The sequence below is a fragment of the Barbus barbus genome, assembly GCF_936440315.1.
Source record: "Barbus barbus genome assembly, chromosome: 26".
Classification (NCBI taxonomy): domain Eukaryota; kingdom Metazoa; phylum Chordata; class Actinopteri; order Cypriniformes; family Cyprinidae; genus Barbus; species Barbus barbus.
The window spans coordinates 16,919,006-16,944,847 of NC_136754.1; the positions used below are offsets into that span (position 1 = coordinate 16,919,006).

The 25,842-nt window shown below is 38.4% G+C and overlaps 3 protein-coding genes across 6 annotated transcripts; 2 read left to right on the forward strand and 1 right to left on the reverse strand.

Annotated features, from left to right (window-relative positions):
- The first annotated feature begins 791 nt into the window (after positions 1 to 791).
- LOC306846447 (MARVEL domain-containing protein 2-like) lies at positions 792 to 5,133 on the forward strand. Its single transcript, XM_079379847.1, has 6 exons — positions 792 to 912; positions 2,458 to 3,520; positions 3,700 to 3,911; positions 4,465 to 4,636; positions 4,736 to 4,786; positions 4,901 to 5,133. The coding sequence occupies exons 2-6, from the start codon at positions 2,468 to 2,470 to the stop codon at positions 4,997 to 4,999; spliced, it is 1,587 nt and encodes a 528-aa protein (XP_079235973.1). The 5' UTR covers positions 792 to 912; positions 2,458 to 2,467; the 3' UTR covers positions 5,000 to 5,133.
- A 288-nt stretch (positions 5,134 to 5,421) lies between these two features.
- Positions 5,422 to 17,633, forward strand: LOC306846446 (occludin-like). The gene is made up of 8 exons (XM_079379846.1): positions 5,422 to 5,559; positions 7,346 to 8,104; positions 8,446 to 8,610; positions 15,582 to 15,715; positions 15,810 to 16,016; positions 16,765 to 16,936; positions 17,045 to 17,086; positions 17,226 to 17,633. Exons 2-8 carry the CDS (start codon positions 7,361 to 7,363, stop codon positions 17,370 to 17,372), a joined length of 1,611 nt encoding a protein of 536 aa, XP_079235972.1. The 5' UTR covers positions 5,422 to 5,559; positions 7,346 to 7,360; the 3' UTR covers positions 17,373 to 17,633.
- LOC306846448 (nuclear receptor subfamily 2 group F member 6-like) lies at positions 17,557 to 24,554 on the reverse strand. 4 transcript variants are annotated; one of them, XM_079379848.1, is made up of 5 exons: positions 24,438 to 24,554; positions 22,835 to 23,441; positions 22,647 to 22,741; positions 20,671 to 21,231; positions 17,557 to 19,176 (listed from the first exon to the last, which is right to left on the reverse strand). In XM_079379848.1, exons 2-5 carry the CDS (start codon positions 23,101 to 23,103, stop codon positions 18,902 to 18,904), a joined length of 1,200 nt encoding a protein of 399 aa, XP_079235974.1. In that variant the 5' UTR covers positions 23,104 to 23,441; positions 24,438 to 24,554; the 3' UTR covers positions 17,557 to 18,901. The 4 variants fall into 4 exon arrangements, with proteins under 4 accessions (XP_079235974.1, XP_079235976.1, XP_079235975.1 ...); XM_079379850.1 differs by having other exon boundaries at positions 20,671 to 21,228; positions 24,438 to 24,529; XM_079379849.1 differs by having other exon boundaries at positions 24,364 to 24,465.
- Positions 24,555 to 25,842: the final 1,288 nt, after the last annotated feature.

Below are 25,842 nucleotides of genomic sequence, written 5' to 3' on the forward strand. Positions count from 1 at the left end.
TATCTTTTTTTTCTTCATTTTTTTGAACTATTGAATTAATTTAACTGAATTTATTCAAGGACAGTGGCCATTTTAACAATTCAAACATGCAGTATGCCAATGTATAACATAATGTTTGATTAATAATCTAATGAGCATTTCTCTCATTCTATTTCAATTTTTGAGGCTGAATTTACTAGATCAGTAGCCTACTCCTCTATTCGAATATGATGTGTTTCTCCACTTTATTTTGACCTTACTGTTCACTGGCCTCATGACCTCTTCTGCTAAAAATGACTGATGAATCATTTCATCTCCACAGATAAAAAAATGTTTACTAGACTAACAACTAGATGCAACAATAAAAGGAGCGTATGTAAAATCTATGTAACTGTGCGATAATGTTTTATATTTCCTGATGACTATCAAACTTCTCATAAAGACTGTGACAGCTTAAACATTTCTTTACAAGAAAGGAGTGAAATTATTTTACACACAAGTCCATTTGAATGGGTAGCTCGCCTGACACCGATGCACGAGGATGCTCGGCAATTCCTCTACTGCCCTCTCGTGATTAGGTGATAAATAACAACGAGGCTCGGTGGCTGCAACTGACAAGGAATAAATACTTTTAGTTAATGAATTCTGAAGTAATTACATGATTTTAGTGAAATAAAATGAGCAGTTTTGGTTAATTTTCGTTTTGAGGGTTTCAGGGATGTTGTCAATCCCAGTTTCTGTGGGAAAATGTTGAATGCCAGCCTGTGCTTGTCACCAGACTCAGCCTCTGGAGGTTAATGTTTAATCTCTGCTCCGGCTTCCTGCTGCAGCGCCTCTCCCTCATTTTTATCAGTCTTGTTGAAAGTTACTTTGTGAAGCCATTTTTGCACAGCCATACTCGCTAACAGCAAACCAGTCTATTCTCACAATAAGGTGAGTGTTTTTATGTTTGTCACGGTGCTAGCCTACTCTTATTCAGGGCTTATATGTTTTACAGATCAAACGCTTAGAAGAGCAAAGTTCAGCTTCCTTTTAGTTGATGATCGGAAACGTTGTGTATGAGTATGTTAATGACTCTACTTAAACAATACCTTCTGAAAAGTCCATATCAGATTTAGTTAGCTGCTAAACCAATGACATTTTGCAGGTTAACCAGCTTCCAAAACACAGCACAGGCTGGCAACTAGGGGCGCGGGAACAGCACCCCCTGTTTTTTCCCGGGGCAGCAGTGAGTTGATCGCCTATGTTTGATTAATTTAGCCTTATCAAATCATCACGACTTGACTAAAATAAAATCGATAGATAGTCCTATAAAACAGTTCAAGCATATCACAGTGTTAGTTTAAATGTTTAACCTATATAAATGCGCTGTTAGACACGGATCCAACAGTGTAGGACACGGAGGCTCCAGCGTGGTCACTTGTATTTGTTTCTTACAGTAAAAACAGCTTAAAATACGCCGTGTGATTTTTGCTCATAAAGGTAAGAGTAATATATCATTTGGAACTGTAAAGGGTCTACGTTTATTTGTGTGCATTCACAATATCAACATTGTGCTTTTATAAAATATGAAAACAGAGAATGCGCTTTCTGCCGGTCTTGAACAAGAGCGCCTCAATGATGAACCGAAACTGGCTCACAGATATGATAAATATATCTATAGAAAGCTTTAAATTACTACTTTAAAACGAAATAATCAAAAGCAAAGTAAAAACTCTTCATTAGCCTATGTAATCCGTTAAGCTGCATATATTTCTCTGTGCGCGTCCAATGAGGAGATGGCAAGTCATTTTTTCCCCGTCACCGTCTAAAATATAAAAATAAGGGAAAGCCTAAAACAGGCCCGATTATAATTTGCGTTTTATTTTATAATTGTATTCAATAATAATAAAAAAATATGTAAATCGTTGTCCTTGAAATTTAAAGGATTTGCTGCACAGCTTTAAAATTACTTTATTGCATTCCAGATGCTTTTAAAGAACTTTTCACTATACATTTTAAGGGTTTTTAAGCTTGAATGTAGCTTGAATGTAAAACATTGTTATGAATTCATTGTAGCCTATTCCCATTTGTAAAATAGCTAATTGTCTAACACGATCTCATGAAAGTGCGTAGGCTATAGCACGATTTTCTGTTTCTATTTGGCGTAATATTGATACGCAGAAATTGACTACAACCCCCCCCCCCCCCCCCCCCCCCCCCCAGCACCCCCTACATAAAACACCTTCCCTCACCCCTGCTGGCAACCTACTATGCTGATATCTTTCATGTATACGATTACTGTATCTTTTCAACAGGGATATAAAATTGTTTTGATTAACAATTCTTATGCATTTTTAAATACTTTTGAAAAATGGGCAGTGATATAAAACAAACCAAAACTTTTTTTCAAACATAAACTTTGTTTTATTCTTAATTTGCCTGTTAATGTTCTCTAAGATGACTGTGTACAGCTATAGACCTTGATTTTCTCACCAGCTACAGAAAAATGACAGACCTTGGCAGACCATATTCAGATGATATCTCATCCTCACAAAGTGAAGATTTCAACAGAACACATGCAGAGGAGGATCCTTCAGAAGTTCACAATGGTGACAATCCTAAGGACTCAAGCTACTCCCCTTATGAGCAGAGCCATTCAGACAAGGAAGCTGAGAAGACGAAAAAAAGTGCCTTGCTGAAATCTTGGACTGGTGTGTTTAAGAAATGGAAGAAAACTGATTCTGAAACGCATTCCACATCATCAGGGGTAATTCAAATACTACCCAACGGCACAAGATGTAGTCCACCTGTTTCTCCGTTGTTCGGGAGAAAACATTGGGATAAGCTTACAGATGACCTCAAGCCAAACTTCTCCCTAGGTTCAGTGGGATACAAATATGACACGCTTGAATCTGAACTGACCAGTATCCATCCAGCAGAGTACTACGCTGAGAAGTTAGAGGTATACCAGTTAAAATACTCCTATCTGAAGTCTTGGCCCGGACTTTTAAGACTGCTTGCTGGCCTTCAACTGGTGTTCGGTGGTATGGTTTTTGCCTGTGTATGTGCCTATATTCAAAGAGACAGTGAGTGGTCCAACTATTACAGGCCAAATTATGGGATCTCTGCTGCACAAGGATACCGTTACAATGGCCCCTTGACAGCCTTCGTGTTGGTCATTGTAGGACTCTCATGGTTACTGACCGTTATCCTGCTAGTTTTGGGCTTAACAATGTATTACAGAACAATCCTGCTGGATTCCAAATGGTGGCCTCTTACAGAGGCTGTTACGAATTTGGTCATTTCACTGCTTTACATGGCAGCGGGTATCGTCTACGTGAATGATCTGAATCGTGGTGGGCTTTGCTTCATGACAGTCGGCATCAACCCTGTCCTGTCTAGTCTGTGTCGTGTTGAGGGGGGTCAGATGGCTGGGACTGCGTTTATATTCATTAACATGGTCATGTACTTGATAAGCTTCCTAGTGTGCCTTAAAATGTGGAGGCATGAAGCTGTCCGCCGTGAGAAGGAGGCCATGAAAAGCCAGCTGAACAGCAAGGTAAATGCGCTCACAAAAGTTTGTAGTTGTTTTTTAACTTCGTAAAAAATGTTATAATATGATCGCAGGGTTTTTGCTTCACTTTTAACTACAAACAACACTAATTAAATTCCTAGTTTCCACCAAATTCTCAATGTTGTTATCAAGTTGTACTAATCGTAATGACTGTTATCTTTCAGTTTCAGCAGCAAACTCTGGAATCCACATCCAATATGGGCAGCTCCTCGACTAGATCCAAGAAAATTTCATTCAGAGATGAAATGGATCAAAGCTCTGTGAATAACAGCAGACTGGCTTATGTCTCAGAGAGAGCTGAAGAAAGAAAGATTTTAACTGGCGCTATTCCAACAGGACACATTCCTAAACCGAGAGTCGTCGCTGATTATATAATGTTAGTATACTTTATGGTTTGTTTCTGGTCTAACAAAAATAATATATTTATGCCACACAAACATAACAGGTGTTGGTTATATTCAGTAGGTATTAACCCATGTAAATCCCTTGAAGGGTCTAGAAAGGCCCTTTTTTCATCTTTAAATATTATTAGGTGACTATAAATGGTTTAAAACCAACTGCTCTACATGTAAACAATCTTAGAAAGGGCCTTGGACAACTTGATGGATAATGTGCCGTGTGGTGTTTTTGATTCATGCTGCTATTTCTGGGTGTGTACTTTGAAATGCACATGACAGGTGGGAAAAATCCCTTATTATCTCAATCCTTGACATCTTTTCATAAAAGAATCACAAAAGAACCACACAGTATAGAAAATACCAAAAATGGATTTGAATAAGTTAAAAATAGGATGAACATGAGATGGGCTTGAGAAATATAATAAGGTTAGGATTAATATAAATAGAATGGGTGTCAATACTAAAGAAAAAATATGAAATGGTACACTATTAAAATGTTATTTATTTGTTTATTTTTTATTTCTTTGGCAGAAAATATCCTGAAATTCATTCAGTAGAGGACAGAGAGCAATACAAAGCAGTTTTTAATGACCAATACCAGGAGTACAAGGACCTGCACAGGGAGATCACAGCCACTTTAATGAAGTTTCAGGAATTAGACGGCATGATGAGCCAACTCATTAATAACAGGAGAAACCCTGAGGTGAGACGTGCTATTGGAATCATTTACATTCCTTCTATATTACCTTTTATTATACTATTCAAACCAGTTGTATCAATTGTTTTTGGTTGTTTTATTTAGGAGAGTAAGAGAATCAATGGCTTACTGAAAAATTATGATCAAAAAAAGAATGTAAGTCACCTTTTGAACGAACCCACCTTAAACCACTACAAAAACTAAGTGGGATGCAAAAGATGATTTTTTTTTTAATGTTGTTCATTTTAACTTCTTGTGTGCTTCCTCAAGGACCCATACTTTCTGGAGAAGAAGGAGCGGTGTGAATATCTGAAAGGAAAACTAAGCCACATCAAGATGAGGATTCGTGATTTTGATGACAATTACTAAAAAAATATTTTTATTGTAAAATTATTATTATGGCGACTCCTTTTTTTATTTTTTGTAAGAAATGATGGCAGTTTGGCTCAATCCAATCTATAAACTTTACTTAAACAAATCATATTTTTTTCACTTCAACTGTTTTTATATCACTTTAAAATTGTAACTATATATATTGTTTTTTAAAGAGAAACAGTGCTTAAAGCTTATTTTACAGATTACAAAATGTTCCTACTTTTACTGAAACAAAAACAAGTGAAATCAGACTTAGACTATAGCTTTAAAGCACTTTTAAACACTAACAATCATTAACTCAGCTTCCTGTTCACCTTAACTTTCGACCTACTTAAGAGCCAATAAGACTGATTGTGTCAGTAGCAACGGGTTGGATCGGGTTTAGAGTTTCAGGCCCAGGTCTTTCACAGAAATCACCATGAGTAGCAGCTGTCACAGGTATTCACATCAAACGGATAATCTCAAACACTAAACAACACTTGACAGAAAACTGCCAAGCTTAGAAAAGCTGGACCGAGGCGAACAAGGAAAAGCCCAGTGGCTGTTGTGTTACGGTAAGTTACATAATGTTTCAATTATTTACCACAAAATGATAGACCTTTTTTTAGAATGAACTGTAGTCAATGCAAAAGTGCAAAACACTGACATGTCGCAGTACTTTTTTAAGCTTATGTTGTCAAATCATACCAATGGCAATGTTTTATGTGATTGTAGCTGTCACAAATCAGATGAGATTTTGTGACAGCTATATGCTCAGGCCAATCTAAAATAATATCTGTTTATTTTCAAGAGGAAAGTTGTAAAATTATATTCATGAACAATATACAAATCTCCATTTTTGGGAGAATTTTTTTTTTTTCTTTATTCTTGAATACCTGTCCCATCAACATGCACCTGTGAGGCTGTATAAAGCTTGCAAGGTTGATTTTCAGCTCTTGAATTATTTATTCACTCTTTTCAAGTTACCACAGGTGTGCAGCTCGCCGTCTCTCTAAAGCATAATTAACTAAGAGGATACGGTATTTGAAATATTCCTGTTAGCAGTGCATCTCTTCACCTCTTTTATTCACATAAAATGGCTGTATATTGTACTTGGGGGATGCAACAGAAATGTGAGGAAGAAAACTTACAGCATAGAACCCCCCCAATGACTGCATCTGCTCATGTTTCTCTGAATTATTCAGAGCATCTCATCTGAATTGCAGTAGCCTGATGAAGGGAATCATGTTTAAAGCTGGACTCCAGAGTGTGAATGTTGTTTGTGCTATAAAGAGGTGTGTTCTTAATTATACCATTAGATCAGAACTGAAAGTTCCTGTAGATCTACGTGTAGAGTTGTGCGCTAACAATTGTACATTTGTAATTCCAGGGAAAAAATGTAGTGATAAAATGTATAGTTGAAATGCAAGATTGTCAGTCAGTGTCTTAGTGATGGAGGTTATTTCTGCAGTTACACTAGTAATTGGGCAAGTGACTGTCTTTATGAGGGAGTCATCAAATGATTAATTCAAACAATTCTTTCAAACTCACTAATTGATTCAAAAACAAGACAGGCTATAGTTTGTATGAGTGAGTAATTGAACTAATTTGTTCAGAAACACTGACTGATTCAGGAAGGCTGTGTATTCCTCTGTAGATGCGATAATTAATTATGCTTTGTCATGTTGCAAAATAGTTTCATGTGAATAGCAAAAAATTTACAAAATGTTATATAAAAACAATATCATTCACAGCTGTGCATCTGTGTTACTGTGGATTTTATTGGAATGCTGTATTGACCATTCAGAAGAAATGACTGGACAGCAGAACTATTATTTCTATATATTTTTCTATTATTATATGTATAATTGAGATTATGTGGGTGATCGTTGAGGGCAGCACATAAGTGTTGAGTGGCAAAGTGTAGTTTCAGTGTTATTTTATTACTATTTATATATACTGTCATAGGTTTTTTATTGTTTTGAATAAGCTTTTTTTTATAATTTCCAATTGTATCTTAATTTGTGTAAGATTTTTTAATCGTGCTTTTGTTATTGTTATCTTTTGTTATAGAATTGTTATATATTTTGGTTACAATTCTTTTGTTTATACATATATATATATATATATATATATATATATATATATGTTCAGCTATATTTCAATTTAATTATGATTTTAGTTTTCATGTTTTGTTCTCGCCACGATTATAAGAGTTATACTCATCCATATAATTTTTAATGATTAAAACAAATGACTACAGCTCTTTGTCTGAAAATGAAGTATGGTTTTGGTTTCAGAAAGCTATATCTGTTCCCAGATGATCTCAGGATCTAAATTTGACTTCATTTCTTTTTTCAGATTATCTCATGAATCATGTATGAAACACAGCAGTATGACAGTCCACCGCAGTACAGTCCACACTACATTGCACCATCAAATATGTATACATCCAGAAGTTTGTACTCTCAAAGAAGCGAGTATGGCTTATACTCTTCAGTGCCCGATGCTCCTCAAACGGAGGGAACCCCTCAGCACTTCTACAGATGGTTCTCACCGCCTGGTATTGTGAAAACTATGGAGGGACTGACTGCTCTGCTCTGTTTTGTTATTTTTGCCTGTGTTGCTTCCACTCTAGTTTGGGATATGCACGGCTACGAGGGCAGCATCGGGGCCTATGTTGCTGGATCTGGGGGCTATGGGATGGGGTCTGGGTATTATGGAGGAAGCTACGGCTATCAGAGCTCTTATATGACACCCTACTCAGCAAAATCAGCCATGATCTCCATGGCAGCCCTTAATTTTGTAGTATCTTTGGCCATCCTAGTGGTTAGTTTTTCAAAGACATGGTGTGTGCATGGAAAAACGTTTTACTTGACAGTTTTAGTGGTGGATGTGGTTCTGGCAATTCTACAGTGTATTATAGACATCATATTTGTCATTGGGGTGAATCCCATGGCCCAGAGTTCACAAAGCATCATGTACAACCCCATCCTGATGATGTGCCAGACCTCATTAGGGACTCCCAGCATCAGCGCTGGAGTTGGAACAGGCTTCCCGGGTGCATATCCATCCTTTAATCGATATCTCTATCACTACTGCTTCATGGATCCTGAGGAGGTCAGTATGGCAAGACATACACTCTTAAAAATAAAGGATCTTTATTTGCATGAGTGGTTCCATGAAGAACCTTTAACATCAATAGAACATTTCCATTGCACAAATTGTTCTATTTAGTGGAAATAGGCACTTAAGATTATTATAATGTGCTTCAGACTAAAAAACAAATGTGACTGAAAGGTTCTTTGGGGAACCTAAAATGTTTCTTTGGTGGCATCGCTGTGAAAACCTCCTTTTGGAACCTTTATTTCTAGAGTGTAATTCTCACTACTTATTGCTCTGTACCTATAGTTTCACTGTAATATTTATATTTTAAATCAGTGTTTTCTTCCTCATTTTAGGCTGTGGCTCTGGTATGTGGGCTGTTTGTTATGATTGCCCTGGTTGTTGCAGCCTATTTTGCCTATAAGACTCGAAGCAAAATATGGCGTCATGGCAAACCTAATATCTACTGGGAGGAACCACCTATCCTCAGAACAGACAGGAGCCAGAATTCACAAATCTGGGTGAGTTCATAAGTGGCGGTTCAGATTTATTGAGATTATTGCTATTGACATTCACATTTTCTGGCATATATATATATATATATATATATATATATATATATATATATACAGTGGGTACGGAAAGTATTCAGACCCCCTTAAATTTTTCACTCTTTGTTATATTGCAGCCATTTGCTAAAATCATTTGTTCTTTTTTTTTTTTCTCATTAATGTACACACAGCACCCCATATTGACAGAAAAACACAGAATTGTTGACATTTTTGCAGATTTATTAAAAAAAATAAAAACTGAAATATCACATGGTCCTAAGTATTCAGACCCTTTGCTGTGACACTCATATATTTAACTCAGGTGCTATCCATTTCTTCTGATCATCATTGAGATGGTTCTACACCTTCATTTGAGTCCAGCTGTGTTTGATTATACTGAATGGACTTGATTAGGAAAGCCACACACCTGTCTATTTAAGACCTTACAGCTCACAGTGCATGTCAGAGCAAATGAGAATCATGAGGTCAAAGGAACTGCCTTTTGTGGCAAGGCACAGATCTGGCCAAGGTTACAAAAAAAATTCTGCTGCACTTAAGGTTCCTAAGAGCACAGTGGCCTCCATAATCCTTAAATGGATGACGTTTGGGACGACCAGAACCCTTCTTAGAGCTGGCCGTCCGGCCAAACTGAGCTATCGGGGAAGAAGAGCCTTGGTGAGAGAGGTAAAGAAGAACCCAAAGATCACTGTGGCTGAGCTCCAGAGATGCAGTCGAGAGATGGGAGAAAGTTGTAGAAAGTCAACCATCACTGCAGCCCTCCACCAGTCAGGGCTTTATGGCAGAGTGGCCCGACGGAAGCCTCTCCTCAGTGCAAGACACATGAAAGCCCGCATGGAGTTTGCTAAAAAAAACACCTGAAGATTCTCTGGTTTGATGAGACCAAGATAGAACTTTTTGGCATTAATTCTAAGTGGTATGTGTGAAGAAAACCAGGCACTGCTCATCACCTGTCCAACACAGTCCCAACAGTGAAGCATGGTGGTGGCAGCATCGTGCTGTGGGGGTGTTTTTCAGCTGCAGGGCTGGAAGACTGGTTGCAATTGAGGGAAAGATGAATGCAGCCAAGTACAGGGATATCCTGGACGAAAACCTTCTCCAGAGTGCTCAGGACCTCAGACTGGGCCAAAGGTTTACCTTCCAACAAGACAATGACCCTAAGCACACAGCTAAAATAACGAAGGAGTGGCTTCACAACAACTCCGTGACTGTTCTTGAATGGCCCAGCCAGAGCCCTGACTTAAACCCAATTGAGCATCTCTGGAGAAACCTAAAAATGGCTGTCCACCAACATTTACCATCCAACCTGACAGAACTGGAGAGGATCTGCAAGGAGGAATGGCAGAGGATCCCCAAATCCAGGTGTGAAAAGCTTGTTGCATCTTTCCCAAAAAGACTCATGGCTGTATTAGATCAAAAGGGTGCTTCTACTAAATACTGAGCAAAGGGTCTGAATACTTAGGACCATGTGATATTTCAGTTTTTCTTTTTTAATAAATCTGCAAAAATGTCAACAATTCTGTGTTTTTCTGTCAATATGGGGTGCTGTGTGTACATTAATGAGGAAAAAAAAAGAACTTAAATGATTTTGGCAAATGGCTGCAATATAACAAAGAGTGAAAAATTTAAGGGGGTCTGAATACTTTCCGTACCCACTGTATATGCTCAGTATAGACAAAGGCTACATTTACTTCAAAAGCATATATATCAACAGCAGTGACACTGTGAAATATTGTTACAATAAAAAAAAAAAAAACTTTTCTAATATATTTAAAAAAGTCATTTATTCCTGTGTTGGTAAAGCTGAATTTTCAGCATCAGTGTCATTTCAGAAATCAATCTAATATGCTGAATTGCTGCTCAAGAAAAACATTTTTAAAACTCCTAGCAAAAAATCCAAACTAATCATACTTGTAGCATTTCAAGTCAATCTTTCAAAAACATATCTCATGCTTTCATTGCAGTTATATTTTTATTCCACATAATCATTGTTTCAAAACACTTTTTTTTTTTTTGTAAAGAGAACATTTGGTTTAATTACTAAAACACAATAGTATGACTTTCTTTTGTTCAGTACTTTTAATAGGCAGTTAATTCAATGGCAAACAATGCAAAATACGTTTACAATCAGCCATGTTGCTGAATTAAAGATATTACAGTAATACAGGCTATACTGTATTATAATACTATCTGTCCAATGAGGACATTGTGTAGAACCATTTGCTGACAATACATGAACTGTACCATATGACTGAGTCTGTATTGTAGTTTTGCCATCTCAGGGTTACTTACTGTAATTTGCTAGTCTCTACCATGGTAAGGTCTTGTTTAGATGTTGTACTGTAACAATAATTCATTGTACTTATCCATTTTGGAAATTGCAAATGCAGTTCTACAGAATCTATATCTTGTAGAAATGTATAGATTTACTAAATTGTATTGAACATTGAAAATGTATTGAACTGTATAAGATGGGAGGGAAATTAAAAGTTTGATAATAATAGCAAATAAAAGGCAGTTACTGTGATTAAAATGTTTACATAGATAAAACATAGACAAAAGGTTTTTTTTTTTTTGTGAGGACAATTGAAAACACTAAAAAGTTTGAAAAATGTTTTAAAGTCCATTTCGATGATTTGTTGTGATAGTACTATATGATATTAGTTTCGAAAATATACTTGTATTATAATATAAATATAAATTTGCTTCTGAAAACTGCAGCAAAAAATAAAAATACAACCCGAATTCTGGAAATGTTGGGACATTTTTCAAATTTGAATAAAATGAAAACTAAAAGACTTTCAAATCACATGAGCCAATATTTTATTCAAAGTAGAACAAAGAGAACATAAATGTTTAAATGGAGAAATTTTATCATCAGAATGAGCTTTATTGGCCAAGTATGTTTACACATACAAGGAATTTGTTTTAGCGACAGAAGCTCCACAGTGCAACAGAGAGACAGCAACAGGACAGGACACAGATAATAAAATAATAATATACAAATATACAAACAGGCAATGTACAAAACAGCAAAAACACAATATATAATATAGACAATTATGTGTGTACAGGTCTGATATGTGCAAATTTGAAATGAAAAAAATGTGATAAATAAAAAAGTAAGCAAGTGTGGTAAATAAATAATAGAGTTGTGTGTTCTGCATTTTATTGTCAAGTGTTCATGAGATGGATTGCCTGAGGGAAGAAATTGTTTCTGTGTCTGGTCGTTCTGGTTTTCAGAGCTCTGTAGCGTCGACCAGATGGTAACAGTTCAAAGAGGGAGTGTGCTGGATGTGAGGGGTCCAGAGGGATTTTACCAGCCCTTTTGCTCACTCTGGATAAGTACAGTTCTTGGAGAGTGGGGAGGGTTGTACCACTGATTCGCTCAGCAGTCCGGACTACTCTACATAGTCTTCTGAGGTCAGATTTGGTAGCTGAGCTGAACCAGACAGTTATTGAAGTGCAGAGGATGGATTCAATGATGGCAGAGTAGAACTGTTTCAGTAGCTCCTGTGGCAGGTTGAACTTCCTCAGCTGGCGAAGGAAGTACAACCTCTGCTGGGCCTTTTTCACAATAGCGTCAATGTGATTGTCCCACTTCAGGTCCTGAGAGATGGTGGTGCCCAGGAATCTAAATGATTACACTGTTGTTACAGTGTTGTTCATGATGGTGAGTGGGGGAAGTGCAGGGGGGTTTCTCCTGAAGTCCACGATCATCTCCACAGTTTTGAGCGTGTTAAGCTCCAGGTTGTTAAGACTGCACCAGACAGACAGCTCCTTAACCTCCTGTCTGTAAGCAGACTTGTCACCATCCTGAATGAGGCCAATCAGTGTGGTGTCGTCTGCAAACTTCAGGAGCTTGACAGAGGGGTCTTTAGATGTTGGTGTAGAGGGAGAAGAGCAGTGGGGAGAGAACGCAGCCCTGAGGAGCTCCAGTGCTGATGGTGTGGGTGTTGGATGTGAATTTACCAAGCTTTACTAACTGCTGTCTGTCTGTCAGGAAGCTGTTGATCCACTGACAGATGGAGGTGGGGACGGAGAGCTGTGTCAGTTTATACTGAAGGGAGTCCGTGATGATGGTGTTAAAAGCGGAGCTGAAGTCCACAAACAGGATTCTCACATAAGTCCCTGGTCTGTCCAGATGCTGCAGGATGAAGTGCAGTCCCATATTGACAGCATCATCCACAGACCTGTTTGCTCTGTAGGCAAACTACAGGGGGTCTTTCAAATGATTTCATGGCCACAGACGTTAGAGCCACAGGTCTGTAGTCATTAAGTCCAGTAATTTTTGGTTTCTTTGGGACGGGGGTGATGGTGGAGCGTTTGAAGCATGAGGGGACTTCGCACAGCTCCAGTGATCTGTTGAAGGTCTGTGTAAAGATGAGGGCCAGTTGATCAGCACAGGTTTTTAGGCAGGCTGGTGACACACCGTCTGGGCCTGGTGTTTTCCTTCTTTTGTTCTTTCTGAAGACCTGGCACACGTCATCTTCACTGATTTGAATTGTAGGTGTGGGGGAGAGGGGGGTTGCTGGAGGTGTTAATGGTTGTGTGGAGAGGTGTTCAGGGCGGGTGTGGGTTGTTTTTTCAAACCTACAGTAAAAGACATTCAAATCGTCTGCCAGGTCTGTAATATGATTAGCTATAAATGAGATTTCTTAGAGAGGCAGAGTCTCTCAGAAGTAAAGATGGGCTCTCCAATCCGTGAAAGAGTGCGTAAAAAGATTGTGAAATACTTTAAAAACAATGTTCCTCAACTTCAAATTGCAAAAGGCTTTGCAAATCTCATCATCTACAGTGCATAACATCATCAAAAGATACAGAGAAACTGGAGAAATCTCTGCGCGTAAGGGACAAGGCCGAAGATCTTTGTTGGATGCCCATGGTCTTCGGGCCCTCAGACGACACTGCATCACTCATCGGCATGATTCTGTCATGGACATTACTAAATAGGCCCAGGAATACTTCCAGAAACCACTGTCGGTAAACACAATCCACCGTGCCATCTGCAGATGCCAACTAAAACTCTATCATGCAAAAAGGAAGCGATATGTGAACATGGTCCAGAAGCGCCATCGTATCCTGTGGCCAAGACTCATTTAAATGGACTGTTTCAAAGTGGAAAAGTGTTCTATGGTCAGATGAGACCAAATTTGACATTCTTGGAAATCACGGACGTCGTGTCCTCTGGGCTAAAGAGGAGGGAGACCTTCCAGTGTGTTATCAGTGTTCAGTTCAAACGCCAGCATCTCTAATGGTATGGGGGTGCATAAGTGCATATGGTATGGGCAGCTTGCATGTTTTAGAAGGCACTATGAATGCTGAAAGGTATATAAAGGTTTTAGAGCAACATATGCTCCCCTCTAGACGACGTCTATTTCAGGGAAGGCCTTGTGTATTTCAGCAGGACAATGAAAAACCACATACTGCAGCTATTACAACAGCATGGCTTCGTAGTAGAACAGTCCGGGTGCTGAATTGGTCTGCCTGCAGTTCAGATCTTTCACCAATAGAGAACATTTGGCGCATCATTAAATGAAAAATACATCAAAGATACCCAAAGAAACCTATATCAGGCAAGAATGGGACCAAATTCCAAAACCAAAACTCCAGAAACTCATAACCTTGATGCCCAGATGTCTTCAAACTATTTTGAAAAGAAGAGGAGATGCTACACCATGGTAAACATGCCCCGTCCCAACTATTTTGAGACCTGTAGCAGGCATCAAATTTGAAAAATGAGCTCATTTTGTGCATAAAATTGTAAAATTTCTCAGTTTAAACTTTTGTTGTTATCTATGTTCTACTGTGAATAAAATATTGGCTTGTGATTTGAAATTCTTAGTTTTCATTTTATTCAAATTTAAAAATCGTCCAAACATGTCTGGAATTCGGGTTGTAAAAAACTATTACCAGTTGAGAAAAACAGTTGAAAAAAGTTGAGCTGCTTAATTAATTTCTAATTTAAATAATTAGGGATTTTTCTATTATTATTATTTTGACTGTGGCAATATGTTTTGCGGAGGTTTTGCAAAATGAACTAGGGGCCACATTATTTAAATATAGCATAGCCTAAACCTGCGACACCAGTGCCGTACAATGAAATCAGTCATATGATCAGAATTGCCTTTGTGTTAATCATTCATGGATTTACAATGATTGTCTGAATTGTAGTGAATGGCTCTCTTCATAATGACCGATACTGAATAAAGGTCAGTTAACAGTCTGAGCCCTCTCGACAGTCACAGATAACTTGCATTCCAGTTACTATATAGGTGATGCATTATGTTATTTTTTTAGATAAAGATAACAGCTTGTGCAATTACTGATATTTTCATCCAAATGTACATTTGCTTTAGCTGTTTCTGCTTATTGCAGCTTGTAATCAATAGCTTCTGGTGTAATTATCATAAAAATAGCTATAGTATACTTAACAAAATAACAGCACATTTATATTTATTAGGTTTTTGCTCTTTGAGAGTAGTTTATATTATTTGGTTCGCTCTGAGGTCGTTCTGAATTCTTGGACTATGCACTGATTTTCCTGGAAGTGACCGCAGATGTTGTTTGTCGTTAAGACAATACACAGGCATTTTTGTACAGCCAGTGCCATGTGCAGCTCTCATCAAATGTGCTTCCTGTAAGCTAAAATAATTACGCTTCATTAGAGGAAGTGATGCATGTGCACAAGGGTGAGATGGATTTACAGTGTCTTGGTGTATTGTGTCATATAAAACAGCTCAAGTGGTCTCTTAAGATACAGTATTGTTCAGAGAAATCTGTGATGGTATCTCTGATTGTCCTCCGGTCTGATCTAGTTTCCCAGACAGGTCATAGGTTTAGTGTCAGACTTAAACTGATTCATTGCATGTTGTTCTGTGGCTTTTCCGGCTCTATTAAAACTTGTACACCGTCTGTTCCAGCGAAGCACTCAATACACCCCCACTGTGGTTTTATCAGAGAAGGCTTCCCCTCATCTGAAAGCAGAGAAAAGCTTAACCTCCTACACTGAGGGAACAGTGAGCCTCTACAGCGAGGGTGCATACAAAAGCAATGTGTGAGTGTGGCCCGCCTTTCTGACCATGTTCAGGACTAGAAATTCTTACAAGTACCAATGCACACTAGCCTCTTCTTTGCACTTTGTTTTAAAGGTATTCTGAGAACGCGAACGCTTGCTCCCCAGAGCTGCTGTACCAGAGTCGGTGGATGAGCTCCAACACTGTGGAGGAGGTTGAAGTGCAGAGCAGCTCGGTGCAGGAGAAACCTGAAACGTGCGAGGTTGAGGATGTGCTCTGTGAGATGGGCTACACCACTGGTGGAGATTCGGCCACTGAATTAGACACATATGAGTTGGAGAAGTGAGTTTCAATCATGAATACTTCTTATCCTTAACATAATGCACACAGTTCCACTCAATCTCATGTTAATCTTGAGTTCCTATAGAGTAGTATTGCATCCTTCATATCTCCGAAGAGTCTTTCATTTTATCATATTTCTAAAAGAAAGATACAGCTTTATGATTCTCTCCGAGGCGTGCCGTGGGCGGAGCTAAAAAGTCACGAGTACTTGTGTGCCGACTGCCAACAAAACACAGAAATTTCGATGCCGTTTTACTTACCTTCTGCAGTTCCGAATCATGACCAAGATCTTTTATTGCTGGGACTGCTCCATCTTTCAGTATCAAACCAATTGCAAATTCAAAAGCGTTTCCCAAAAGCATCGTTAGCTAACTATGGTCTTTAATTCCATTGAACTCTATTGGTAATGACGAAACTTGCTACCATGGTATGCATAGTTCCTTTTGGGAAACACACCCCTGGTTGACATGTGCACGCGCTCTTCCGGGAGAAGTGCCCATACAAGGAATTCAGCCTTTTATGATGTCAACTTAAGTGTATTTGGCACAGAAATACTCCGTCATACGTCCAAATAATTTTTTTAACTTGTTGGCGATATTTAGCATGAGAATCCAACTCTTTAGGCATTAGACCCCATTAATGCTGTGCAGTTTAAAAGAGCTGATGCAGTTAAGAATCTCTTTTTCTATTACTGTTCTAATAGTAGATTGTTTTGCAGGATAGTTACTTGTTTTTTTTCCTTCTACAGCTCTTATTCAGAAATTACAACCGATGAAGAGCGCAGACAGTACAAGAAACAGTTTGATAGCTCCCTCACTGAATACAAGCACCTCTGTGCAGAAATGGATGATATCAATGATCAAATGAATATACTGGGCCGAGAACTGGACACCCTCCATGAGGAATCCACCAAGTTCCAGGTAGGCATCCAAAACCAATAAAAGTAAAATAAAAAAGTTAAGAAAGTTTATCAGACATCAGTTACAATGTTCATTTTATATGATAAACACAAATATATTGTATCACAGGCTGTAGCTGATGAATATAATCGACTCAAGGACCTGAAGCGGGTAAGAAAATATTCTTGATGGAGATTGATTTTTGTCCATCAGTATTAGGAGACTGATTGGCCCTAATGGTCTAAATCAGTCATTACAGCCATTTCTTATTTTTGTCTGTCAATCCCTAATGCCCATTTCCTTTCTCTAGTCTCCAGAATACCAGGCTAAGAAGCTCCGGTGTAAAAAACTGAGACAGGAGCTGTGTCATATCAAACAACTGGTGAAAAATTATGACAGAATCTTTGCAAGGAGAGAGAAGACTAATAATGCTGATCACCAGGATTTCTTTGTCTAAAACTGAACACATGAATGCATACACTGTATACGGCTAGACTTTTACAAGCTGTACTGAGGGAGTTGTGCCTGTAAAGTTGCAAATATTTTCCTGTAAAATTCTCTCTTTACAATTTGTACATAAAACTCCTAAAGAAAAGTTTCCTTTGTAATTTGATGGGTAACTGACAAACAAGCACACAATTAAATGTATGATACTTTTGTTTAATCAAGCTGTCATACACAAGTATTTAAAAAGACAAAGATATTAAAATGAAAACTGTACATGTTGCCGTTTTGATGCATTTATGTATATTAGACCGCCTGATACGTTTCGAGGCCTAAATATGAGGTAATATTAGTCATTCACATGTATGATAAGGCTAGAAAACGTACATCTCACAACAAGAGCCAAATACAACATGCTGTCACCTGTGAAACGCCACACCAGAGCACTGCTCCACGAAAGACAAAACAGGCAATGCCAGTTTCTTACTGAAAACGGCCAAACATAACACAGATCGATCCAATCACTCCTCTTTAGTGTAAAGTGAGCAGCTCAAGTGTGCTGATAAATTTAAAAACTGACCCAGCCGTGAATGACTGAAAGTCCGTTTGAGTCTCAACAGACTGTAGAGGTATTTCTTTTGGTCAACATACATAATGTGACTAAAACCAGTTTAGCATTAACTGGTAAGTGAGGAAAAAAAGAATAGCAGAAAAGCAGAATAGAAACCAGTAGAATGCCGATGAACAACTTACATGAAGTTCACTGGTTTTTCATCTGGAAAATAAAGCATGACTATTTCATTTGTCATCCATCTCAAATTCAGTGTGCATTAAACATGAATCATTCGTGAAGAGACAAGTCTGTAACTTAACTCAAAGTACAAATACAGCCCGCAATTCATTTGTCAAATAGTGATCACAAAACATGATCCATTAGCTTTTGCAAATTTCAATCTCTCCTCATAGAAATGCATTAGCATTAATAGGGAAGAAGAGCTAAAAATACAAGCCAAGTAGTTTTCATTGGCAAAACAAATGCCTAAGTCCCAATTCTGACTGTTTCGGTTCGGTTTGTTTGGGTTTTTGGATGTCATCATGTCTACTTCCTGCTCCTTCAGGCTTTCTGGTACACAAGGACAGGGCAGAGCAGAATATGAGGGGGACTTGATTTCCTGCTGCCTCCAGGGACAGTCCAAAGTGACTTTCATGTTTACACCCAACTGACAGAGCTTGATGTTTAGGGTTTTAACCAATTTCCACTCAACTCGCTATGAAACTGTACCTAGCTGTACCTTTGGCTAGCAGATAACCAATATTTCTTAAGTCATTTTTTAAGAATGCTTCTGAGCCTCATAAAACAGTTTACACAGAGCACAGATCAAGCCTTCTGCCATGTACCACTGAATCCACCATTCCCACAGCGTGACCCTGTTGCATTAGGTGGTCCGGTGAACATCAGATGTGAATGTGTGGTTGAAAAAACAAAATCACACAGAGATAATTTGCAGTTCAGACTGGTTTCGTGGTCACATCTGATAATGGTTATTGTCCTGGTACATACGGCCAACTGATGGAGCTGCCAGACAGCTGCATGTCACGGATGAGCGTCTCGATGGGCGTTTTGCCCACCAGGCGCATGAAGAAGAGCTGAGAGATGAGGTTGGCAGGCACGGCCCTCAGAGCGGGCAGTCGCAGTAGAAGCCGTCCGAAGCGCTGGGGCTGCCCGGGGTACTGCATGCGCTCATACTCGGTCAGGGCCACCTGAGCTTTTTCCTGCAAGCTTTCCACATGCGCCGGGTCTGTTAGCCCACATGCATCTAAACACAAAGAACACCAGATATTCAGGTATGAAACTAGACTCCCTCTAACTCAACTGGTAAAGCATGATGCTAGCAAGGACGAGGTCATGGTAGAGCTCAACAATAAGGATGGCCCACTGGCCCGAGTCAAGTTGCCAATAAGTCACTCATTTCCAATGGAAAGTAGTATGAGAGGTAAATGGAGTTACGTGGAATTTTCAGATCTGATTTGAGTTTTGGATACGTTGAAAGAATCAAATCTAATCAAAACTTGGATTGTGAGGTGAGAATCTTTGTCAACTACCAGTCATCAACACGCATTCTACTGACTAGTAACTTCTTCTATTAATAATCTAATTAAAGTTAGTTGACGTTATAAAATTATCAATATAAAGTGTAAACCGTATTTATGTCCCAAGTAATTTCATAATAATTTACATTCCTTAGCCCTAGAAAACAACCTTCTATGTTTTTATTTTAAACTTTTTGCTGGTCATTAGTTTTATGTGGGTATATTCATACATGTACGGTTCATTTATTTAACCATAGTGAATAAACGGAAGGTGACAGCTGCTTCACAACCAATTTGAAGGTTCAGTGCATCTGCCTCTTAGGGACAAAATATGAAAAAAGTCAGAGATAGTGGAAAGTCAGCTTTGATGCACGAGGTCAGCTGATGGCCAGTCCTGCACTGTCATTTGTTATTACGCCTTCATAACTTCAACATTTAGTTGCGACTTGTCACCAAAATAAAATTATCTAGCAAGTTTTGTAGAAATTGCAAGAATGCTTTACAAATTATACACAAACTAATTAGTAATTCTTAGCCATGAATGCCAGCACTTCAAGAGTTCAGAAATAATGGCTTCCATTATAACAGTATCATTTCCAGTAATAACTTATTACAACTAGTCTTTGTAAAATAACACAAATTAATAAGACTGAACGATTTTTAAAATGTACACGTTTTCAAATATAAATTAAACATTAGATATTTAATGATGATGATGATATTTAATGTTTACATACAAATTATGTAATAAACCTAAATTCTGACCAATCTGTGGTTGGACTAAGAAAAACAAATGTATTGAAAAAAAAAACAAAAAACATCGAGCCCTGCATAGGTTCAATTCCCTGGGAACATACATACGGAAAATGTTTGAATGCACACCGAGTCATTTGGATACAAGTGCTAAATGAATAAGTGTAAACTCAAACTAAAAATGTGATGCTACAGGACAGAATATCTGCATACTGAAGGTATTTAATCTATAATTTGCCTTATTCTTAATCTTAACGATATGTTAGGTATAAAGGTGCTTCACAATGCACAGTAAAAGATTTTGTCTTCTCCAGTAGAGGGTGCTAGCATTTTGATAGAAATTTGACTGCCAGCACAATACTCGCTATTCTCTACCATTCTGTATAGAGTGCAAATATATTACATCGTCTTTGATCCGATTATGTTTGGTTAAATGCAGTTTAATCGGAGTAATGTGTCTGGCGCACCTGGTGAGAAGAGCGCAATGGCCTTCAGACAGCTGTACTCTGCTGAATCAACTTGCAGGCGGGTTAGCTTCTCCACTTGGTCCTGGAAGATGCGCACCTGGTCCATGAAGGACACCACCCTCTCGGCAGACATGGGAGAGGAGTGAAAGCCTGCGGCGGCGAGCAGCGGGGCCATGTGCAGGGGCAGGGCAGATTGGGCCGCGTTAAGAATAAACAGTTCGCTCCAGCTGAGCCGCAGCAAGGCCACCTGCTCAGATACAGGCAGCTCAGGGAAGTAAGGAATGTTTCGGGCCCATTCGATGATGCTAAACAGGAGTCTGGCAGCCAGCTCGCAGATGCTGTCGATGCCCATGGATCCTCCGCCCCCCTGCATCTGCTGGTTGTACTGATGGCTGTAGCGGCTGTTAGGGTAAGGCTCTGCCCGCAGAAGCTGGGAGATGAGCTCAGACACTGGCTGCCCGTTGTAGAACTCGTTCACGCCGCTGCCGGCATTACCGCCCACTGGAGTCGTGGATGGGCTGAGGCTCGAATGCGAAGGTGGGATGCGTCCACGCTGAACTGCTAAAGGGGGAAAGGGAAGAGAGAAGGGGAGAGTCGTGATGGAGTTGAAACGCTTGATAGATGACTAAGTTTCAACACTCCATTCTTTAGCTAACGTGCAACATCTGGCAGATAGTCAGAGCACTGACCTAAGGGATTAGAAACATCTAATTCCTGATTACACAAGCACTGAAAAAATGAAAAAGGAACCGGCAAACACCGTTCTAGTCGAACAGTCAGAGACTTGTAAATGAGGAATGAAAATGTTCAATAGAAAGCTAAACCCTCTAATCATCAGTCGGTTTTAAAAGCAAAACTGTTGAGGAAACAGTGAAATATATAGGTCATCACGCTCTAATGTAAGTTTCATCATGTGCACTGGCAATTGTGGTAAACAAACACCATCTGGGTCGGCTTAAAATAAAACACAGCTCTTAGACTCTCGTCACTCTATCAAATATAAAACAGTGATCTCTACAGCTTTCTGCTTTAGCAAGCCATTACTTTTGTTAGCCTGCTTCAAACCAGTAACCTGTGAGTTTTTTTAACCAAGTCCTGTTGGTTATAACCAGGAATAACCTGTTTCTAAGAGTCATGTTTGTGAATTGGACTACACTGATTACCCTGTATGCTTGTTTTTTCATGCAGTCAATGAAAACAATGCAGTAAAAAAAAAAAGATTGTCTTTGTGTAATTTTGTGGTACACAGTCACATTCGGTTCAGACAGCCAACTCACAATTTGTGTAAAATATAATTTCTCTTCCATGACGCTGTAGATTCAGTAGTGTTAAAACAGTAAAAAATAATAATAATATTATTCAGCTTTAATATTCTTGTTAATACTCTTATTCAAAAGATTTCAGTTTCAAATAAATGTTCTTTTGAACTTCATCAAAAAACTATGAAAAATGGATCATGGTTTCCTCAAAATTAATCAGGGCACCTGTTTTCAACATTGCTAATAGTAAGAAATGTTTCTTGAGCAGCAAATCAGCATATTACAATGATTTCTGAAGAATCATTTGACAGATTGGAGCAATGGATGCTGAAAATTCAGCTTTGCTGTCACAGGAATAAATTATATTTGAAAATATATTCAAACAGAAAATAATTTTTAAACTGCAACAATATTTCACAATAATACTGTATATTCACTGTTTTTTTTATTTTTTATATTTATAAAATAAATGTAATTCCGGTGAGCATAATTAAATAACATTTAAAAAAACATCTTAACCCCAAACTTTTGAATAGTAGTGTATGCTTGAAAATGTGTCCTATATATGTCCATGAGAGACACAGCTCCTTTACCCCTTATTACCTATATATTCTATGACATGTTGACAAATCAGTGGATCAGTTGACTGAGTCTATGTGCATTAAACAATGACAGAAAGCCATTCCGACTGATTTGATAAGAGGGATAGACAGTTACCTTCTTTGCGCATTCCCACTCGGAAACACTTCTTTAAACGGCAGTATTGACACTGGTTGCGATGATGTTGGTCAATCTGGCAATCTCGGTTTGATCTGAAAGGCACCCAAAACAACGGCTTAATGGCGAGACTGAAATTAACATGCTGAGAACATCAACAAACACATCGCTGACTTTGCCTCCATTACCTGCAGGTATAGTTAAGGTTTCTTCGGACACTCCGTTTGAAGAAGCTCTTGCAGCCCTCACAAGTAAACACGCCGTAGTGTTTCCCACTGGACTTGTCACCGCAGACCACACAGTCCACCACACAACCTTTATCATCCTCCCCGGCCTCCATGTCGCTGCCGCCTCCTTGCGGTGACCCATCGTCCTCATCTCCCCTCAGGTACCCCTTGTCACCAAGTCCATTAGTCTCCCCATTGGGATCTCCCCACCCCCCTCTCACCATGGCCATCGCTTAGTTCTCAGCACAACCGAGGAGGAAAAATACTCCCAAACGTGCTGTCGGCACACAGTTTCAGTTGACCCCTTTTTTTGACAGCTGTGTGTTCTAAAATGAGAAGATATGAAGGCCTCTATATCTGGCAATTGTCCTCAGCTTCGTCTCACACATTTAGGCTCAGACACGAGTCATGAGTCACTCATCTGAGTCAGTCAACTTTGGTCTTTGGAAAGTGGGTTGCATGTTGTTTTGCCTCCTTGACTGACCATATTCACTTTTTGCTCCAGCTTCTTTAATCACCCCTCGAATAATGTGTCGTTTAGATGTCAGTTTCCAATCTAGATGTCAGCCTGTGAAAGAAAATAAACTTACTAAAAACCAAAATAATAGACACAGTCCAAGATTTCTACACTTTCTGACTAACGTTACAGGATTTCAGTCTTTTGCGATTCCTGAATTATTTGAATGTACATAGCACTAAAAAATTTATTTCTAGCCTAATAAGCACTTAATAATAAATGGAACAAAACTAATAACATATATATATATATATATATATATGTTTATAATAACATATACATTTCCATGACTTTTCCTGGTATGGATAATTGTTTATTTACTAACAGAGCAGGAACTCTTAACAGTTTTAACAAGTTTTACTCTACATACAGATGTCTTTACAGTATGTATACATAATGTATCAATTATTCGTATATTTAAAATTATTTTTAGCCAATTTCACTGGAGCCTATTAGCCAGAAATTACCAAAGATTTTTACTAAAATGTCTAACCTTTCAAAATTCCTTGTCAAGATCCAGTATTGAGGAACAAAACAGAAACACACCCACTCACACTGGTATTTCAAAATATAAACGTACAATAACAAGAAATAATCACACACTAATCAGAACATCTCGGTATAAAAGGCAGCGCCTTCCTAAACTAATTATACTGATTGTTCGAGGAAGTGCTGCGCTTGTTTGTTGTGAAATGAGGGCACACTTTTGAAGTCCCTCTAACAGTTACTGTGACGCTGATTGAAAACGGCTGAATCAAAAACGGAAAGGGTGAAACCATAACGGAAGCTCGTGTTAATGGTTTCGCCGTGATCAGGAGCTAAACGTCCCCTTTCTTGTTTTTTATGAGCGCCAGTAACAGACATGCGGCCTAACCTCCAGCGATCCTCGGGCAGGGGGAGGGGTGGAGCCATAGCTTTAGCGACATACCTCACTCCTGACTTCGGCGAACACTATATATATATTCTTGCTTACCTTTGACGCCCCGAATGATAAGCTAGCGTACCGATAACGGCGGCGAAACCCCGGGAGTGTTTCCATATCCCTACCTGCTTTTGGAAGTGCAAAAGTCGCGCTGGCTTGAAGAGGACAAGAGATAGCGCGACCCAGTGTCCAGTAGAGCGCGCGCGCCGCGTGCCTGTGAGGGAGTGTGTGTGTGAGTGGGGGGGTGCGGAGTGATTTGACACAGCTATTCAAGCCCAAGGTTGCCATGGTATCTCCTGCCTTAAATGGGCAAAGAAGTCAAAGAGCAGCTCTGCTGGGCACACAAAAAAAGAATGTGGTGTTTTGCTCCTGAGAGATCAGTGACCTCAGGCGTGCTTCAAAGGACTGCAGATATGTAAACTAGTAAATACCATAAGAGAGCATTTAGTCTGGAGCCATGCACAGGCTAGGTTTATAATTCTCTATAATATTAATAATTTTAAATCAGGCAAAACATTTATGAAGGAAGTATTTAAACTAGCCAGTAACTAGTAGGCTATTTTTAACTTCTAGTCAGTCATACTAGCAGTGACTAGTATCTTTTTAATTTTCACGAGTACTGATTTATTAAATACTAGGGTAATGTATATTACAGTATTCTATCTACTCCAACTTTACCAGCGCTTATATTAGTGTCTGTTTATAAGAGGCTATATAATATCTTTCCCAGTAGTTAACAGAAACATTTCATATCTCACTAGTTACAAATGTCTTTTTACTAATGACTTAGAATGGTTACTTTATACTTCAATTAAAAGATTTACTAGTAATATTAAATATGCCACAGTAGTGTCTAATGGGTACTAATATCAGTGCTGGGTAGATTATGTACAAATTGTAGTCCGTTACTGATTCCAAATTACATGACAAAAATTGTAGTTAGTAACATAATCAAATACATTACACATTAAAGTAATCTAATGAGACTACTTTTTGATTACTTTTGATCTAACTTGTTTATCACATTGCTTTAAATGAGAAAATCTCATTGATATACAGTACAAAGAGAAAGAAAATGTATTCTATTCATTTTTATTAACAGCTTGATGTGCATTAAACATTACATTACGTCAAGGTTTCCCAAACTGTAATTTGTGAAGGGACTGCAGGGGGTTAGTGAGTTTAATGAAAAACAAATAACTAATTAAATCCTAAAAATGTCATATTAAAATAAGTTATTTTAAAATAACAGTGATCAAAATACAGCACACACTAAAAAGCCAAGAAAATAATTAAAATTTAAATAATGTTGTAAACCCAGTGGTCAGTGGTCCATTATTCATAATTTATTGATTCTCGCTAATTCTTCTTTTTCATCTTTTAAAATGTTCTTTTCTAAAATAGCCTACTGCTTATATACACTCAGAAAGTCATCAAGTTTTGTGGACATTCACAAAAAGACCAGTCACTAGTCATAATAAATTATGAATAATTTATTGCTATTATGTGAATAATATGTAATCATGTAAT